The 18,934-nt window shown below is 40.3% G+C and overlaps 1 protein-coding gene and 1 long non-coding RNA gene across 2 annotated transcripts; one reads left to right on the top strand and one right to left on the bottom strand.

Moving 5' to 3' along the window:
• Positions 1 to 864: 864 nt before the first annotated feature.
• Positions 865 to 4,091, bottom strand: LOC111269378 (proton-coupled folate transporter). The gene has a single exon (XM_022848922.2). It carries the CDS (start codon positions 3,100 to 3,102, stop codon positions 1,723 to 1,725), a length of 1,380 nt encoding a protein of 459 aa, XP_022704657.1. The 5' UTR covers positions 3,103 to 4,091; the 3' UTR covers positions 865 to 1,722.
• Positions 4,092 to 4,205: 114 nt separating this feature from the next.
• On the top strand, positions 4,206 to 15,765 carry LOC111269380 (uncharacterized). The gene is made up of 3 exons (XR_002685741.2): positions 4,206 to 4,562; positions 9,020 to 9,351; positions 15,225 to 15,765. It is a non-coding gene; the product is annotated as an uncharacterized LOC111269380 (long non-coding RNA).
• The last annotated feature ends 3,169 nt before the right edge of the window (positions 15,766 to 18,934 follow it).

Here is an 18,934-nt window from a genome sequence, read left to right as displayed (position 1 = left end):
TGGGTCGCCATATATATGCCTTATATGTGTACATATTTATTCGCTAGAGATGCTAGAAGAACTATTTCAGGCGCTCAAATATATGGTCCGCAGTAGCAGTTCGAGAAATGTACTGCCTTAAATAAAGGGAAATGAAAACAGTGTTTTCATTTCCTATACACCCTACATCCTGCTTGAAGACTAATATTGGATGTCATACGCCTTTGTACTTAGCTTTATGATGGGTCCGTATTGACTAGGAAAGTAATTTAGCTTAATATCATACACGAGAATCGCTATCTAGAGGCTATGTCGATGTTTGTTTCGAGTTTCACGTTCGAAATCGTAGTTAGGCAGAGTTTCATCGCACGGCTGGCTGGCTCCCAGCACGAAACGAAGTCTGCCTGCCTATGCCCGGGTTCGAACTTAGACTACAATGTGTCCCCAAGATTAGCAGGCAGATACGTTACCCACTAAGCTGTCACATGATGCGCTTCATCGATCTAGACTGACTAAACTGCGCCAATGCCGGTTGCAATTATTCCGTGTATTCAAATCAAGTTATATTCGTAGATGTGCGAAACAAGCGGGTATTATTCCGTGCGCACGGAACCAAAATATAGAGAGCTTTAGAAAAGCAGTTTCCATTAAATCAGCATTTTAATGCTCGGGTTACTGTAAATACCTAGTTAACAGCTGGTATTTACTAGTTCGCAACCGTTGATTTAATATTTTAGTTAAATTTTCCTTTCAATTCAAACTCCAAAAATGCATACAAAGTGATATAGTTAATCCATGTCACGTAAAACAAATTGTAGACACTGAATATGATTATCAAACGACCAACTCTAATCTATTTATAAAAACGACAGCCGCAAAAGAATATTACATGATAATGGTATACGGTTACATTTATTGAAATATTATATATATACGGAGACACTTGAAACATCTTTGGTAGTTCTTTACATTCTGTACATGTTAGAGTTGTAGTGTTTACGAATGTCCCGCTACGTAAAAATAGTTGTAAGTGAGCACTAACGTCCTTTCGAGGTTGATAGTAAATGTCTGCCATTTGTTTAGAATTTCCTATGTTAATATTGTGAAACTGGCCCAGTAAAAAGACTTGACCTGAAGAAAAAAATTCTAGTTTTCTTTATGTATAATATATTATACTTAAAAAAGAACGATTAAACAGAGTATTTATAGCACATAAATAATATTTAAGTTTAACGTATTAAGTTCGTTAACAAATGTTTTTCTTTTATAAAACAAACTGCTACATATTTCAGTACAGGAATAAAAATAGGTGTTGGTTGCCCGTTCTATGCTAGTCTAAGCATAAAAAGAATTCCGCGCAGTACAGATCTACGCATTTAAAATGTAAATACATGTAACAATGTCCCTCAGTAGAAATAAACATACTTAATATTTAGGCTATTCCCTGCCATAAGAGTTGACTTTCATGGCCAAGTAGCTACAAGGGTGCCTGTTAATGAATTCCGCTAACGAAGGTTAAAGCCAATAGTCGCGAAATAAACTAGAAGCCTTTTTGCTAGTAATTCATTACCGACAAAAATGTTCAATTTAAGTAGGATTTGCATCCATCGGGAAGATAAATCATTCACTTTCAACCTAACAACCCATATGATAAATTTAACCAACTTTTTACATTGGAATCAAACATGTTCTCCTTGGTTCCTGTCTCCTGAGTCTAATGCTTATCTAACAGTCTTATTGCGTTTATGACTCTGCCACAGAGTCTTCAGTAGACTCACACCGAGGAATCTCTTCTTCGGTGCGAAGAGGCACTGACAGTGCGTTGGCATCAAGTGTAAAGTGCAAATAAATGAAAGATAAAACCGGTATAATCTGAAAACAAGCGGCTAACGCAAATACAAAGCCAGGGAAAAAATCCTTCGTCATTGGAAAAAGTCCAAGGAACAGAAGTGACCCCGTCATGAAGGCAAACGACTGCAGAGCACTCATGAAGGCGAAGACCTGCGCTTTCTCGTTGGGACCGACGATCTTCGAGATGATAGAGCGGATCGATGGCATGGCAAATTCCGACATAGACAGCACAAAAACGGTGAGATACATCATCCAGGCGCGTGATGCGATCGACATCCAAAAAAGGCCGCAGAATCGGGATAGAGCTCCAAGAAAACCTGACGTAGTATCTTTCATTCGGAAGAAACGCAAACAAACTGGGAGTCCAAAAACGATTGCGCATCCTTGTACAGCGATCAATTGGCCATGAAAAAACGAATAGTTCGTACTATCCCATCTGAGAGGCGGTAGCTGGACGAACGACATAGTAATATAAGTTATGGCCGCCGTTCCGTAGGACAGCATGAGCGACGAGACCAAAAGAAGAATAAGGACAAAGCGGTAGTTATTTTCCCGGGGCCGAGTTACGGTACGACCCATCGACATCACATGATGTAAGCTCAACACAGAGGTTGTGGACAATTCATGCTGTCGACTCCGTTCTGGCTCACGAACCACGATGATTATATACAGGAGTATTATGACGTGGATAACTAGCTCAAACGTAAACGTGACTACGAAATTAGAATATTTTAACATGAAGCCGGCCACGTAGAATCCTAATGCGCCTCCGGTGAAAATCATCGCTTCCATCACCGCGATCCGGGTGCTTCGATGCTCCGACGATGTCACGTCACTCACTAGACCGAAGCATGTCGCGGACACGCCAAGCGTGCCCGTACTCAAGCCGATAACGCCGGCAGAGATCATCAAGACAAGCGGTGACTCTTTGATAAAGTACGATGCAGTTATAAAATTCAATGTTGACAAAATGCTTCCGACTGAAGGCACGATCATCATACGTTTCCGGCCATATTTGTCGGCCCATGATCCGAACCAGAGGCCAACCAATAATACTAAAAGTGACAGCTCGGTGTTATATGCTGTGTAGTACGGATTGGCAGTTTTAATATGATTTGACGATGTGACGTTGTCACAGTTGGAAAACTTCAATAAACAATATTTTTTAGCGATAAGTGACTGAACCACCGATATTTCCATATACATTGTCATAAATGTCAGAAACAATACAGGCTCAACCACGTACCGAAGCACTCTTATCGTGACTCCCATTGCGGAATATTATCGTCGGTTCGAGCCTTGTGATCGATTGATGATCTAATTTTTTTCAAGCACGACCTGTTCTTCTACTCAGTTCAGCGGTTCCGTTCACTCAGACAAACAGAATGGAACCGTATCCATACGCAACGAACGATTTTGCAGCAAGCAATTATAACATAACATGAGTAAGCTCGCAGAATTTTCCTATGGTACAGGTAATCCAGCTAATCGCTCCGAATCAGCGATAAGACCTAGAATGCATTAAATAGCGTGGCAGCATAAACCAAAAAGAAAACGAATGCCGTTTCTAGCAGTTTGTCCTCTCGATTAGGTAGACGCCAGTACCTATCGGTGCTGGTATTCCACGCTCTCCTGCCGGCTGGCATCCTCCTCGGATGTTCACGGCTGCCTCGATGGCAGACGCAGTTTTCATGCGTTCACTATACGCCCACTGCGTAGTGGCAGCTGCGTTGAAGACCGTAAAGTAACTGATTACGAACTCATAAGTAACTGACTTTTCTGTGTACCTTCTAGCCGTAGAAAATGCGCCAGTAGAAAATCCAAGGCGCCTGCTAAAAGACTGTAGACAGCAATTAGTTTAATCTTATCACAGAGCACATTTGCAGTTCACATAGATCCTCGAGACTTTGGCTGGTAATACTGTTTGAATCATTAGTAGCTATGATATATTTTCTAACTGACATTAACAGTTCAACATTCGCCACAACACTTCGAAATAGTGATGCCTATTAAACAGCTGATTCAGCTATTTATGTGTGCTTAAATGACCCAGATGGAACGGTCATTGACTGTACCGACCTAGTTGGCAAACGGCAAAATCAATCTAATTCGCCACAGAAACTTGCACTTTTGGCACCTCTTATGAATCTGCATAGAACTTTGCTTGCAGCAGAGAATGGTTTTCTTGACAATTTACTACGGATTTTGATGGTATCTGTTCACCTTATGGGCGCATAAATGTTGTTCGTCTGCGTCCATGGCCGGTGCCGAGCAGTCGGAACTAAAATGTAAACAAAGGCATTACGATGAGCGCCAAAATCGTCTGCTTTGATTTGGGAACGTGGAGCGCGGTTGGTGAAAAATGATTTGCAAACAGCTTGTTGATTCTTCTTGGATAATTGTGTTTTAAGATCACTCACAATTGATAAAAAATCAGTTTTAGTGAAATGTAAAAAAGCTAATTTGAAACTAAACCTTCAAACACTTCCTACATTCCTGTTCCTAAAATACCCAGTTAAAATGGCTGATCCTTGAAAGAAATTTGTTCAAGGATTTTAATAATTAAACCTAGATTGTAGTCAATTTGTTGCGGAACGCATTAGTGGATTATTAGTATTCTAAAATGACAAAACCATTTTAGTTAATTTTAATTTATAGATTTAAACTGTCATAAAGTAGAAGGATACGTGAACGTTGCAAAAATTTGAAAACGATGGAACCGACCGATAATGGTAGGTTCAGTGTTAATATGGATTTTCAATCAGAGACCAGAAGTACACAGCATATATAAAATAGATATTTTGTTGGGTTCAGTCCTAGGTACGTGCTATGACAGAGACTATAATGACGAAACCTGACAGTTTCACAGACTGCTGGCAGCTCCGCAAAATTAATGGAATTAATGTTTATTCGTTATAAAAAAGGTCAGTTACCATTCGATATTTTCACCCCCAAAGTGTATAACCTTTTTTGGCTCAAATATTTTGATAACTGTGAGATGACAAGTTTGACTCATTCAAGACCTTCCCGGTCCACCCCGTTGCTTCAACTAGTGGAGTAGTGTCGTCTTTTGTCACTGCTATATAGATATATATATATATATAGCAATTGTTTTTGGCGCATTCTCCCATACGGCAGTTTTCAATAACAAATCTTTGACGATATGCGCCACCAAGAAGTATCGGTCTTTCAAATCATCGTTTTCGGTGTGTGCCGTGTATCCAGATTGACTTGGCTAAGCCGCAAATATGATATGGTTGTACACGACACTGTAGCCAGGTATTTGTTATGAATTCACAAAAATAAAGTCTAACCACCAGCTTTGGCGACGCCTCGGTGTCCAAGGCCCAAAATCGACCAAGCTCTGTATCTGGCTAACATTTTTGCCCTTATAATCGGGCTTTGAGTAACGGCTTTAACTTCCACTCGTCTTAATTGTGTTCTGTGGACTGGAACTGCAATCGAACAACCTTCTTGAATTCAATTATTTATTTTAGTACTGAAACAGCTCGTATAGCCTTATGTACAGCCTGCACTGGGCTTGCACTGTTTCGCAAGATGGTGGCAGGGAGTGTTAAAGGAGTTTGAGTTTACAATGGCTCCCAACTATGAGGACAGTAAGACTTTTAGCAGCGGCCTTACAAGGTTTGGGTGCACTCGTCTAGAATTTCCTCAAGAACTTATACATGAAGCGTTTATATACTCCTCTACTCAAATGTTTATTGGATTGGCTTTATAAATCAGTTAGTAAAAAAACTCTATTCCGTTTAGTAAACTTGACACGCAATGCGCTTTGCTTCATAACCAACCGGCGATACGACAACATACGGTTACGGTCAATGACATTACGCGAATACTTGACAACTGAAAGGAAGGCATGCCTAGACAACGTATTCTTTATAGCGCTTAGACACGGCGAACCGTACACGACACAACGAATAGAGATTTCAAACAAAAACAAAGCATGGTGCATGAAAAGGACAGAATGGTTAGAACTCCCTGGAGGCATAGAGATACGCAGTAGAACTTTTATTAAGAGTCACAAAAAATAAGTATTTCGTTTTGTGCTTCTATTGTCATCTTTTATCAGTAATTTGTTTCGCATGTCTTGCTTACGTGTTCGAACTCGCAAATTTAAATTAGAACGTTAATAGTATATGCTTATACGTGAGAGGGGAAAGCTAATGTTTCTTAAATAGGAAAGAGGCGTACGGATATATCATCCGGATGATAATGTACTTAAAAAAACTAGTCTCTTGGCGAACGAATGTTGAAAATGAACGCCGTAACTTTTAAATCAGTTATCCCGGATCCGATTTCTTCAAATGACGTGCGCCTTGAAGTTAACTCGAAATAAAGCAGCGGAGACCATTAGTTTCGATCTATATAGGACTGTAAAATTGGTCTGAAAAACAGGCAGAGCGATATAAAGAAAAACTGTCCTCAATGTCACAGTCTAATATGTGTTAGCAGGACGAGAATAACGGTTACACTGAAAGAAAGACAAGTCAAACCGTGGTTTCTGTCAGTCCTAGAAGATTTGACAGGCACGCTGCTTCTCGTCATTTACCCCCCAACAAGCATTGTTTGGACTGCCAAAGTTTACAAGCCATTAATGCAAGTACCAGACTTCAATTGATGAAATGAGTTCTCGTCAAAAACAGGCGGCTGCGTTTGTCACGCTGAGGTAAACATAAACGAAATTTCCGTTAGGAGAACGTTTGTGATAGAAAAATGATAGCGTTCAGCGCACGAATTATTCTAAGGGATCATAGACTTTGGGAAGCTTAGCCAAATTGAAAACATAGTCCAGATATTTAATTCAGAAAAAATGAAGTTTAAAAAGTAGAAACCTTTTTGAACATCTCTTACTAAAATGTGAGTTTATATCGCTGCGCAAGTAGGCGGCTTTTTCTGAACTATTTGGATTCTTTAGAAAAGAACAGTCGTCACGGTGACTAGTTCGAAAAGCTTACGCTACACAGCAGCACCGGTTATGCTAAAAAAGACAAAGCTAATAAGCTTTATGGCACCACTAGTCGTTGCTCAGTTGATCTAAATACTCCTTTCTCCTAGTTACATTTCTGTGATTTTAATTCTTTCGGTCGCCCGTTTTCAAAGCACCCACAAGCTTAACGGAAACTGTGAGCAGACTGAAGGTGCGAACCAAATAAATTTTCAGTATACAAAGAATTACTTTTTTTTTTTTTTATCTAATCTACAATAATTACCATTTCCATATTATTATGGTTATTCATTGTCATCCCCGTTTGCAGGCTGCTTCTGATATATCGTACAGAGTAAACGGTTCTCTATACATACATGCATGATATTACAGTGTTAACTGCACCTTCCCTGCACATGTAGAATGGCAGCTTTGAGCGGCTCACTACATGGTTTGGTATATCCTCAATTATCCTATTTTGACTTCCACAACAAAAAGGAAAGAAAATTAACACCTATAAAGCTCCTGCGCGTGCACATACACGGATAGGTAATGGCATCAGGGATAACAGCACACAACACAACAATCGGCTGTCAGATAGATAAGGGTTACAAGCTTCTCTTTTCGAGTTTTACGTCTGGTATCGAAGTTACGCAGGCTTCCAGCCACCGCGAAAGAAGGTCGGTCTATACCGGGGATTGAGCCTAGCGCACAATGAATATATATCCAGATACTTGCAGCTGAGGGGCCGCGTAACCCGCAAGGCGTGCAATGCTTACGCACATCTACGGAAAAGCTATTACCGATAGTAAAGTTCAGAATCCTCTTGAGTGATAGCAGTAATGCTTCACACGCTACTTATGGTGATATCTATTCAACGTACAAAATGATTCACAGCAGAGAATAGCGCACAGACTTTATGGATATGGGTTACCCTTCTGTATGTCGGTATCAGTTTTACTCGCCAAACCAGAAGTCATTCACGGCTCGTAATGATGGCAGTCTCACATTGTATCTTTGTGCTAATGATGTATGTAATTTTACTTTACCCTCTTCATAGCGGTAACCGGCAACTCCATTTGGCCAAAGCGCTCCAACTCCTTATGCATAAGAAATGCTAATCAAAAGGCGTTTACCGTGTGGGCACTCTAAAGGCTTCACTGGCTAACAATGGAACTTCCTGTCTGCATGGGCATTCGGTTCTTTTCGATCGAGAGCGCAGAGTTAAAATGAATGTTAGGTTGGCTTGTTTTCCCGTTGTTATGTTATCCTATTATTAATGCTGTCAGTTTACCGCAAGGCTATATTCGGCTGGTGTAAATATCCTAATAATTCCTACCCCTAAAGTATTCAAAAGAATCCTTATCTTAAACGAGCTGTTGATGCTTAGAGGTTTCCTTACGCATGGGAAAGATTTATTTGCCCCTTATAAGCCTAACTAGTTAAGGATGTCGAGTAAGTTGACTCTTTGAAGAATGAGCGACCCTATTCGAAGCGAATAGTTAAGAACGCCAGCCATGAGCAATGTTAATGACTAAGCTAACTGGAAATCACGATACCAGCACATTTAAGCATTTAGCGTTTAAAAGAAGCTCTTTATTTCATTGTACGTGTGTTAAAAAAAAAAAATGAAAAACACGTCCGGAGAATCACTTTAGCCCTTGTATCAGTTCATAGCTACAATATAGCTTAACGTTGATACGCATCAATGAGTCTTTTTAGCCTTAGGAAAACCAGAACATTTTTGAGACGTCGGGTTAGTGCAAAAATTGTTTTGACTTCGACAAGCCAAATCCTCAACTATTCTAGCGTGATATAATAGTATTATGGGCCTTTCATAATACTATTATATTGCGTTCACATAAACCGTTCTTTAACTATTAACTGTTTATTATATATGATAAGACGCATAACTCGATCAAGTTCTAATGAAACTTAACTTCCATTTCCCGCACTAACTTCTTCAAGCGATTCGATTGCCCAGCGTTCTAAAGCCAATTAAGGAAAATGCGCATCCAGCATCCACTGATTATTTTGCCAAGCTGGAGTGAGCAATGCTGCCTATTTGTCAGAACTAGATTGTCCATACATAAAAACAATGGCTGGTAGCAGTCCTTGTCGTGGTGTTCATTTTAAGAGTAACAGTACGTAGTATTCGCAATGGCAGGCAATTTTGCTCTGGCGGTACCTCGCTGGATCCGTCTATCCATAGTAAGCAATTATTTACATTTACTTTTGTTTCAGGGATATGCCTAACGGAACATATTGCCTGTAAAAACAGGAAATAATGCCTTAACCTGCAGGAGTACGACGAGTAAACAAGTAAACGTGTTGGAGAAAATGTACACGAGAACACGGAATACCAGAACAAAAGAGCGACCCTCTTCAAGGTGCATAGCTTCTGCTGATGTGCAAGGTGTAACTTAATGGAGTTACGGCGCTGATGGCCTCGTCCCGATGCAAGGGCTTTCATAATAGCAACACCGGGGGTGAACTGAAGCTTGCAAATTCAGACCCGCCGCTGACCGAGGGAAACACTGTCAGCAAGTAGCGAACGGTCGTCATGACACGTGCGGGTGAGTCAAACCAATGTATTTCGCCATTCGGATTTGGGTTTTCGGGTGCAACATTCGCTTGTCGATTGCCCCTTCCGCCTATCTCTCTCTCTCTTTCTGTCTCCCTCTCTGGTTGTGTGTGTGTATCTTTTTCACAGCCACTATTATATGTGACGCTTTTTACGCGATGAGGTGTGTTATACGACTGCTTGAATACCAGACTATATATTCATAAGTGTATGCTGTCCAGGGAAAATGTATTCGAATATATTATTTCACTCAATGCCACCACCGATGAAGGTCATTACGAGACAAGCAAGTGCCAATATTCATTCTGCTGTTTATAATACATAAGTAAAAAAATAAAGATGTCATATATTTCATTTATATAGGGTGGGGCAAGTAGGGAACAGCGATTGCACTATACGGTCGGTAAGACATTATGTTTACCGCTGAAGCAGCATTCGTATCAACTGGGAACCTACGATCTTTTCTTACAGGAAGCCTGTTTTTTCCCAATTTCTAGGATCACGTCTTTTACCACTGTAAAGCTATTTTTGTTTGCTATTTTGTTCGCAAAAAGTTTCTATATATATATATATACGTGTTTTGTTTTTTATGGACGAACTGTTTCTATGAAATGCATATGCCGCTTTCCAAGGGTGCTCATTTATTATTAATGACGCAAAAATATACTAGATAGAACTGCAAAGTCAAAGTTAGATATCGATGGTAAATTAGGCGCTAGCAAATAAAATGAAGCCTTCCAGCAATGACGGGCCTTCGCGTCTCTGCTCTTTTTCACTATACAAATAACGGACAACTCGTGGGATGTCCGATCGAGCGCCTTTGTATTTTAAATAGCCATCAAATGCCAGATAGTCGTACCGGCATTTCTACTTGCCAAGTAAACAACAGCACTAAATAGGTTCATTGATAACTTTTTGGCGGTTGTCAAAGAAAGATAGCACTATGCGCAACGACTCCATAGCTCTATACAACTAGATGCACCGTTAATTTATATGTAATATTAATTTTAACAACAAAAAAAAATTCCTGGAAAATTTAACAACTTTATCCAAGTATTAGACTTCGTAGACGTGCGTCAAGTTTCATGTTTGAGAAATTGGGGCTACAGCCGCTTGTTGACTATGAAGCGGTAAATACAGAATGGAATTGTGGTAACTCTTCGTACAAAATCCCTTAACGTCTGAATAGCCAATGGCTGGGGATCCCATTGTACTGTATACGTTGTCACTTAACATCGTTACATTCACATGTACGTATTGCGCTGTTAAAAATCATCATTCTGCCATACAGAATGAAAGCTGTTTACGAGTGAGATCGAAAAACTAGTAACGCTACTTTCGAGCCATCTAGTTAATGACACCATCCTCAGCATAGGCGGTTAGAGATTAACAAAAGTTTGTTTATACATGTAAGCATTTTCACAAAAAAAAAAGATCTACAGTGTGTTCGATTTAAACAGAATATGTTGACTGAATCACTGTATGTACAGGATTAAGCTTTCTTGATTTCGCACCGATATCTGTGATGAAGCTCTAGCTTCATGGCAATATATAATGGCTCATCGCAATTAAGCTAAATATATCTCTAAGTAGATATATATTTTTTTGTTTTTTTCTTCTTTTTCAACAATTAAGCATCTTTCACTACTTAAATTTAAGGGCGGAGCATTACAAAAAGCAAAGGCTTTCGAGGAGCGTTCAGTTGACCTTTCTGCGACTATAAGCGTCTATAGATTGAAAAAGCTATGTAACCGATGGTCTCCGATGAAGATACAAACCTTCCGCCATGATCGAGCGCGAGGAAGAAACGGTATCTCTTCTGGATCTAACAGCCTCCTCTGGCGCGGATCGATATCCATGCGCGAATACGACGGGCTTCCTGGCCTCCGTGGATCAAAAGATGATAACGAATGGTCGGCCGTGGCACTCATAAGCTGTTCTCCGGTGTCTTTGAGCGCACAGACCACGCAACGGCCAAAGCTGTTCATACTTCTGAAAGCCCCTTGAAGATGAAGAACTCACTCACCTCGCCTTCACCTTTGCCCCAACGTGCAGAACGTCACTGTACTTAGGCGCTGTCAGCCGCCCTTTTTACCACTACCAAAAATGGCCGCTACTCGCGCTCAGTCGTCACTGTGGTCCTTCCTCTTTGCTTCCACTGGCAACTGAATGATCTTGAAGCTTGGTATTATGTATGATGATCACCGTCTCCCGCTTAAGTCCACACTTACTCACTAATCACCGAGGAAATAAATTTCTCTTTTTCGTTTTTTTACTACCAATAAAGATGAACTACAAATCTCGCTTACGTAACTGTAGTACCTGACAGTGCACCTATTTCAATGTAAAGACAACAGGTGTTATGGCGTAGATGTTTTTTTGAGGACTAATAATTATATTTTTTTTTCTGACTGAATGAAGTCAATTCGATATTGCATTTGTAGTTTGAGTGAATAGCGATCGATAGCAACTGTTTGGCCGATTTCGTTCTCAGTACCGAATGGAGAAGTAGATCGAGAGAGATAGTTGTCTTAGCTTGCTTTCTTTATTGCCTAGTATGCTACATGCTTACTTTCTGAAGTCACTGAGTTGTGGAACAGCTTAGTCTCGCAGATCCCACAGGTTAGCTGGTAGCAGCTACCAATCGTCGACGACGATGACGACCACGACGAAGAAGACGACGACGCGCCGAAGACTAGAGGATGGAAGGCGTATTTTCGCGCACTCGAGTTTGCATAAACGAGCGAATTTGTTTGAGTCAGAGATTAGGCGGATCCGCCACGGCGATGCACTCACTTCTCGTGCGCGACGCGGTCTCCTTTCGAGCCTCTAGGCTCTGGGAATGCTAGGGCAGTGGGTTCACTTAGTGGCAAAGGGTCAATGGGGATAGGCAGGAGGTAGCGAGTGCGTAGAAGGCGGAGGGAGGCCTTTCTGGTCGCTCTCTACTTTGAATTCACGGACCGAGATAGCTCTTCTGGGAGCTCATAGCACTTTGATGGATAACCCATGGAGACTAGTTTGTCCGCAAAGCGGTTAGTCCCTGCATCTACCGTACCGCTATGGGACCGAGAAGCAGAGGCATCCATCTGCCTATATATATATATATATATGCTTGCTCAACATCAGCCTTTTGGCTGCGTAACTGCTACTTGGCTTCCCGCACGGTTAGTTCAACCTTGGGGGCGTCACTCGCGGTGGCGACTCGTCGGTGGCAAAAATAGAATAGCCTTCGACAGGCTCCCGTTAGAAGACGACTCATTGACAGTGGAAATTAGTATTCGGCTGAATTTCCTCATTATGAGAGGATATGTGGTACTTCCGTTAGTTCTCTAACTCACAAACACAGATATAAATGCGTACAGATGTTCACCTTCTTTTAGTGGGCCCTAGTGGTTTAACGGGGTAAGCGCGCAGCGCTCTGGCGACCGCGTACCCGTTCAGGACCAGTCCCGATTATAAGGTCGATTATTATTCTAGCACCGGAAGTTTTGAGGTAAATGAAAACGATATAGCTAACTTCAATGGGGGTCAAGCGCATATCAGTAAGTTTCAAACGGTCAATCACCGAGGTGCATAAGTCTAATGACGACATGTTTCCAGCACCGTAAAGTTTTTACCTGATAGGCAGAAGGCCGGATCACGGCATAGATACTAAGTAGGCCTCGATCGCTTGAACAGCGAACCATAGTGCATGGAAATAATTTCGAACAGTAAATAGAGAATACGCGGTAAGTAGACCAACATGTCACTAGTAATGAATGCTTGTTTATATTTGATGTATGATAGATTTCAGTAAGATCTACACACGGTACCAAAATCGGGCTATCACGTGAAAGCGTTCATTTAGTGGAAATACTAAAAGGTTGATGTAGCATTTACATTGAAGTGAAGGTTCCGATCAAAGCTTTTTGTCTTCAGTTTAACTGCAGTTTGCGGTTCTTGTTTCTTCAACCACAATATAAAACTACTAAATAATATATAGATACATATATCAAGAAATGACATCCTGTTTTCAGCGTTAGGCTTCTCCGAGAATAGTACATATTTACTTAATAGGAATGGGTGCTATTGTTTTATATATATATTTCGAAAGGGAATTTGACCCAGTAAATTCGAAGCGACTTTCTGTATTTGTTGGGCGAAATTCTGCATTACCTATAGATGTGAATATTGTTGCAGATATAATAATAGTAACGGCTTGCCCCCCTACTCGGATTATATTCTGTATGCAAAAACGCAAATAGGATACGTCAACAAACGCTTTGATAATTGCTGAAGAATGCTTAAACATACCCAACGTTCGTGCGCTGTGAAAGTTAATTCGTACCTTCAAGGCACCAATGAAGGCGGATTGTTCCCGCATTTTTTTTTAGTTGCGCACCTAACTATGGCCTGGGTTTGTGTTTCGAGGGAAAGACCCGCGAGCATTCTTTCTACGATCTGCACTTTAAGAAATCTATACGTACTCTATACTTTAAGAAATCTATACTGTATATGAAGCAGTTCGAAATTAAGTACGTTTTCCTTTTATTCGATCAGATCATTTGCGCTTTTTAACAACTGTTTGTTAAACGAAGGTTGTACAATTTCAATAAGCGGAATATTCCACATATCAAACACCAACTTTACATACTTATACTCTCTGGTGCGTTTTCGTGCTTGACAGATTCCTGGTATAATCCTAAAGCATTTGGGCCCTGCCTGGTCAAGGAGGCTGCTGTAGAAAAGGCGATGAACCAGGTCCGATTGGATTAACTCTCTTTACGTTAAAAATAACCGCTGCTGCTCTGGCTGGCAACTGGTGACTGCCTTATTGGCTCACGCAGATGTGCGTGCCACGTTGCTCGGATTCGCAGTCGTATGAATAGTATCTTTAACTTCCGTGAGGCTGAAAAGTTTATTCTGTGTTTTCGTTAGCAATATACGCTCAGTTCGTTTACGTCAAGAAATTACGCGGCGGCTTACTCAGTTATGGATCCTTGTTTTACTAAGATTCCACCTGGACAAAAACAGATTGTTTTATTCAATGCCGGCACCATTCACGGATAATTCGCTTACAATATAGAATCGTTCTCTTTTGCCAATGTACTAACAGCTGTTCAATAGCGCGAGTGGGCAAATTAATGTCGTCATGTCAGATCCGTTCGATAATTCCCTATCCATAGTAATCATTGGATTCCAAAGTTGTAGGCGGCCATATACTCGAAAAACGTATTTTTCGATCGCGCTCTGACCGGTGCACCATCCTGCCGCTAGATACAAGGCCTTCGTTTAAACACTACCTCACTTTAGCAACAGCTTATAGACTGTGCAAATAATACCTTTTAATGAAATGACACTGTTTTTAATGAACTCTGCACTCGGATTATGAAAATTGGCCGGCACATCACTATTACGTAGAATAGGCACATTTCGCGGATTCAAAAACCTCAGCGATTGATTTCTGCACCGGTAAAAAGAAATTTCTGTTGAAAAATAATTGAGGACGAATCGTTGTTTCGTTTGTAAGCGAGTTCACTGATGAGCAAACGACAGACTAAATTATTAGTTTTTAATAAATAGACTGTCTATTTGATTTAACCGAATAAGTTTATGGTCTCCGCGAGGATTTTTCGAGCGTCCGACATTGGACAGCAGCTGATTTCCGGCAAATTGCAGAATCAACATGCTGCCTTTAGGCATGATGGTTCATGGTATTTGATATGTGCATGTTTGCCATGACAAAAAGTTCGTCAAAGTTTGTTCAGAGTTAGGTGAGCCATTATGCAGCTGTAGAAGACTTCTCTAAATAACCTAACCTATTAGGACTAGCAACAAGATACGAAGATAAGTAAAGTTCACCTACTATATTTGTGTTTATTTCAGTACATAATGTGATATAAGAGGTTCCTTCGCAGTCCCACTCCCCATGATGCGCGGATCAAGCTCAATACGTCGATGACTCTCGCTAGGATCGGCGCTAGATATGATAAAGGTGCTGATAGAACACCGGGAAAAAGGAACGTGCCTAGTGTTAGGGATGATGAGGAGAGCAGAAAAGTAAAGCTTGATGGAAAAAGGAGAAGATCAAATCGAAGCTCGTAAGAAAGACCGTCAACAATACCTACTAATTGTATGTTTTTTTACCTAGTTCTGCTAAATGTTGGCAAATATGAAGAAAAATTGGTACTTAATGGGACATAACACCTTTCATTGGCGGATCCTAATTTGAAAAAAGTCATTCCCGGGCAAATATTAACAAATTTCATTATAGAGTGTCCTCGACTCTCCAAGTCTACTCGTTATTTCTTAGTTTTGCAAATAGGTCCTGCTTTCAACAATGAAATTGTGTAGGCACTATGCATAGCTATACATATACAACAGTTCTACGGTGCAGTTCATTAAAATCAAGGATTGTCCTTTTGAAGTTGCTGATTCGTTTTTTTGTGGTACAACTTGCAATTTCAAGCTGCTAGTTTTTTTTTTCCTTAACTTACATTAATTTGCAGTTTTTGTAATGCACTAATTTACGCGATATAACGAAAAAATTTTCACTATTTCGAGTATTGTAACCATCCGAATATTTTAAACTGTAAACGGTTCTGTGGAAGTTATTGTCAGATGTTCACATGAACATCTTCCTCTTGGAATCTTCGTTGATTCTAAACCCTACATCGGGACTGTTCTTGCATTATTTGTCGATGCAATTATATTAACAACTGCACAGCAACTTTCTAACTATCCGGCTTACACATGAACTTACTAGCAGTACTAGATTCTAGCTATTTTCACAAGCAACCTTACCACCTTTTCTCCTACCACAATGATGTCCCTATTGTATCAACCGAAGCTACTGTACATAAATATGTGTCTATCTACCTGAAGTCAAGCCAGACAAAACCTTCTTTCTAAAAAATAAAATTTACCAAGAACAATCACCAACAGTTATTATTTCGTGGTACTACAATGCACAATTTATTCGAACACTTCCACGCGTTCGTAACTATTCTAAAATCAATATTTGATTATCTTCCAACACGATGCCGCCCGCCAAATCTGACCCGCTCGTAGCCTAGCTACAGTTGAATCTTAACATAGTATCAAAATGCCATTTTTTACTTACGTTGGCGTTTAATCTCTGTAAGATTTAAGGCCCACCTAAATATGACAAACTAGCTATCTGCTCATTATGCAACTATTATCACGCTTAATAAACTCAGCTAGAAGACTGCTGATTAAAGAGTATGGTACTTCTGAACCAAAGTCGAGAAGACAGTTTTTAAGGATCTCGGCGAAACCGGCATCGCGGGTCGGATCGAAGAATACGATCGCCAACATATCCAAGTCGGTTGGTACAGCCGACGCGATTGATGTGTATATCAATTGTCTGCGGAAGACCATAGTTGACTGCAAGGATCGTATTGGTCCAACAAGAGAGATAGTACCACACGCGGTACGATTTCCATTTTGGAAGTCGTACAACGGTTTCCCCTGCGTTCTAATAATTTTACAGCCAACGTGTATTTGTGTGAACGAATCTCGGTGCTCGGTGAAATAGAAATATTTTAGGTTGTTTTTCTCACTACGAAGATCGTCCACCACTTCATAGATCGCACATATGATAGTAACTGATGGATAATTTAAATGCTATTGCACTAATACGCGCGACTGATCAGTCGCGAGAAAACAAAAGCAAAAATTGGCGTTTATCTTAAAGCTTAGATAGTTGATTTTGGGCAACTTTTCCTAGCAATAGTATACTCGTATACGCATATACGATTAAAGAGAATGTAACTACACCAAAAACTATGTCAGTGCTTGCTTGTTGCCATCAATACTCAGATATTTATTATTCTGATTGGTCAAAGGTTTACTGAGTACTCCACAAGTGTTTTTTTAGCGACAAAACACGCCAATCTTTGATTGTGGGTGTTTAAGCAATCGCTGCCTGGTTATATTGAGCAGTGCGGAAAATTTGTCATGATACTGTACCACATTTTCGTCTACAGTAGTACAATCCGCGGCTTCTATCTTGATGTGTGTTTGCAACATCCTAGCCAGCTGCTTACCATCCTTGACTAGTGATACGACGGGCTCTCTGATTAGTGCCACAATCATTGCCAGAGGCTTTAAGAGTTTCGAACGAATGAACCTATCAACAACAAGCAGCAGTGGCAGAGCCCGCTGTGAACAGATCGTTACCATCTCTAGTTACGGATACTCTGTAATCCTGGATCGGCATAGGTTTTTCGTACATCAACTTCTCCAATACGACCATGATGATACCATCAAAATAATCCTCTAAAGTATCGAATTTTATTCATTGAAACGTGTGCTTGGATAATTTTACGTTTAGTGTTTCTCACTGTTTTAGACTTGCACTTGCTTGATTTCTGTGAATGACGTTTTGTATCGCTGACTTCGATGACGCTTTTGATATACCTGTCCCCCTCGCAATATTATGTATTTCCGGTTTTCTTTAAAACTTGTTGACTATAGGATTCCCGCTGAGCAGGCAACGCCCTGACGGTTGTTGAACTTCCTAAAATTGCCCTTCCGGTGGTGAGCGGTCTCGGTTAAACGAATTTTCGACAAAGCTAAATATTAGGTTAGGCCTATTCTCAGTATAACAGGATTTCATCTGTTCATCACATCAAAAAAATCGATGTGTATCAACTACTAATTATAATATTGTAAATACCGTGAAGCTAAAGCACGTCCTCTTAAGGTTATAGCTTACATATAACACAAGCTGCATCTTTATAGAATAAAATAGCCGAGCTTAGTCGAACTAATGATAGCAGATTCCATAGAACCTATCGTCAAAGGCGGCATGACCTTGCCAGTCACATGTGGTAGATTCACTGAGCTGAAGCGAAGCCGGCTGCGAACCGCTGAACCGTACACAAATAAATTTACTAATGATGAAAGATTAAAAATGAAGTGCGAACGTTTAGCAATGAAGGGGTATGAGGAATTGATATCTTCTTCAGATGATCTCAGACACATGTTTACACAGTATCTATCTGTACTTAGTTGGTTAGACTTTGTTTCGATTTTACGACCTTCCAGTGCTTACGGCGCTTATCACTAAAGTTAACACAATGATCGGTGGCAGTTGATCGTGCCCGGGATTATCGTATCGATACCGGTTTCATAGCTATCAGTATGAAAGCTTGCTACTTAAAGAGAAACTAAGCATTTGATAAAAGTTATCAGCCGACATCGAGATGCTTTTTCGTTTATAGAGTTATACCGCTAGTAATATGTATTAAGGATGTGGTAAGCCAAAGGGTTTTGTAGTTTTAAACATTTGCGAAAATCTACGTGATAGACGAGTGTAGATGGCCCCTGCTTAGCTGCTAACGTACAGTCTTTCAGTCTTGATAAACATTTGTATGGAAATATCATATCTATTTAGAACATACAACTGACTTGGTTCGAAATAATAGATAAGGCACTTACGAAAATTTAAGCAGTCGGATATCATATGGCCATCCAGAGCATTTTTTCTAAAACGGATCATAATTGGCTCTGCGGAGGCGAAACAACACAGATGTAAGTATGTGCATGTAGAGGATACATCGACTAAGTTG

This window comes from Varroa jacobsoni, unplaced genomic scaffold, assembly GCF_002532875.2.
Source record: "Varroa jacobsoni isolate VJ856 unplaced genomic scaffold, vjacob_1.0 scaffold_1383, whole genome shotgun sequence".
Classification (NCBI taxonomy): domain Eukaryota; kingdom Metazoa; phylum Arthropoda; class Arachnida; order Mesostigmata; family Varroidae; genus Varroa; species Varroa jacobsoni.
This window is presented reverse-complemented; position numbering and strand designations above follow the sequence as displayed.

Coding starts and splice junctions, on each gene's coding strand:
- LOC111269378 (XM_022848922.2), bottom strand. CDS start 3,102: ATGGGAGTCACGATAAGAGTGCTTCGGTACGTGGTTGAGCCTGTATTG.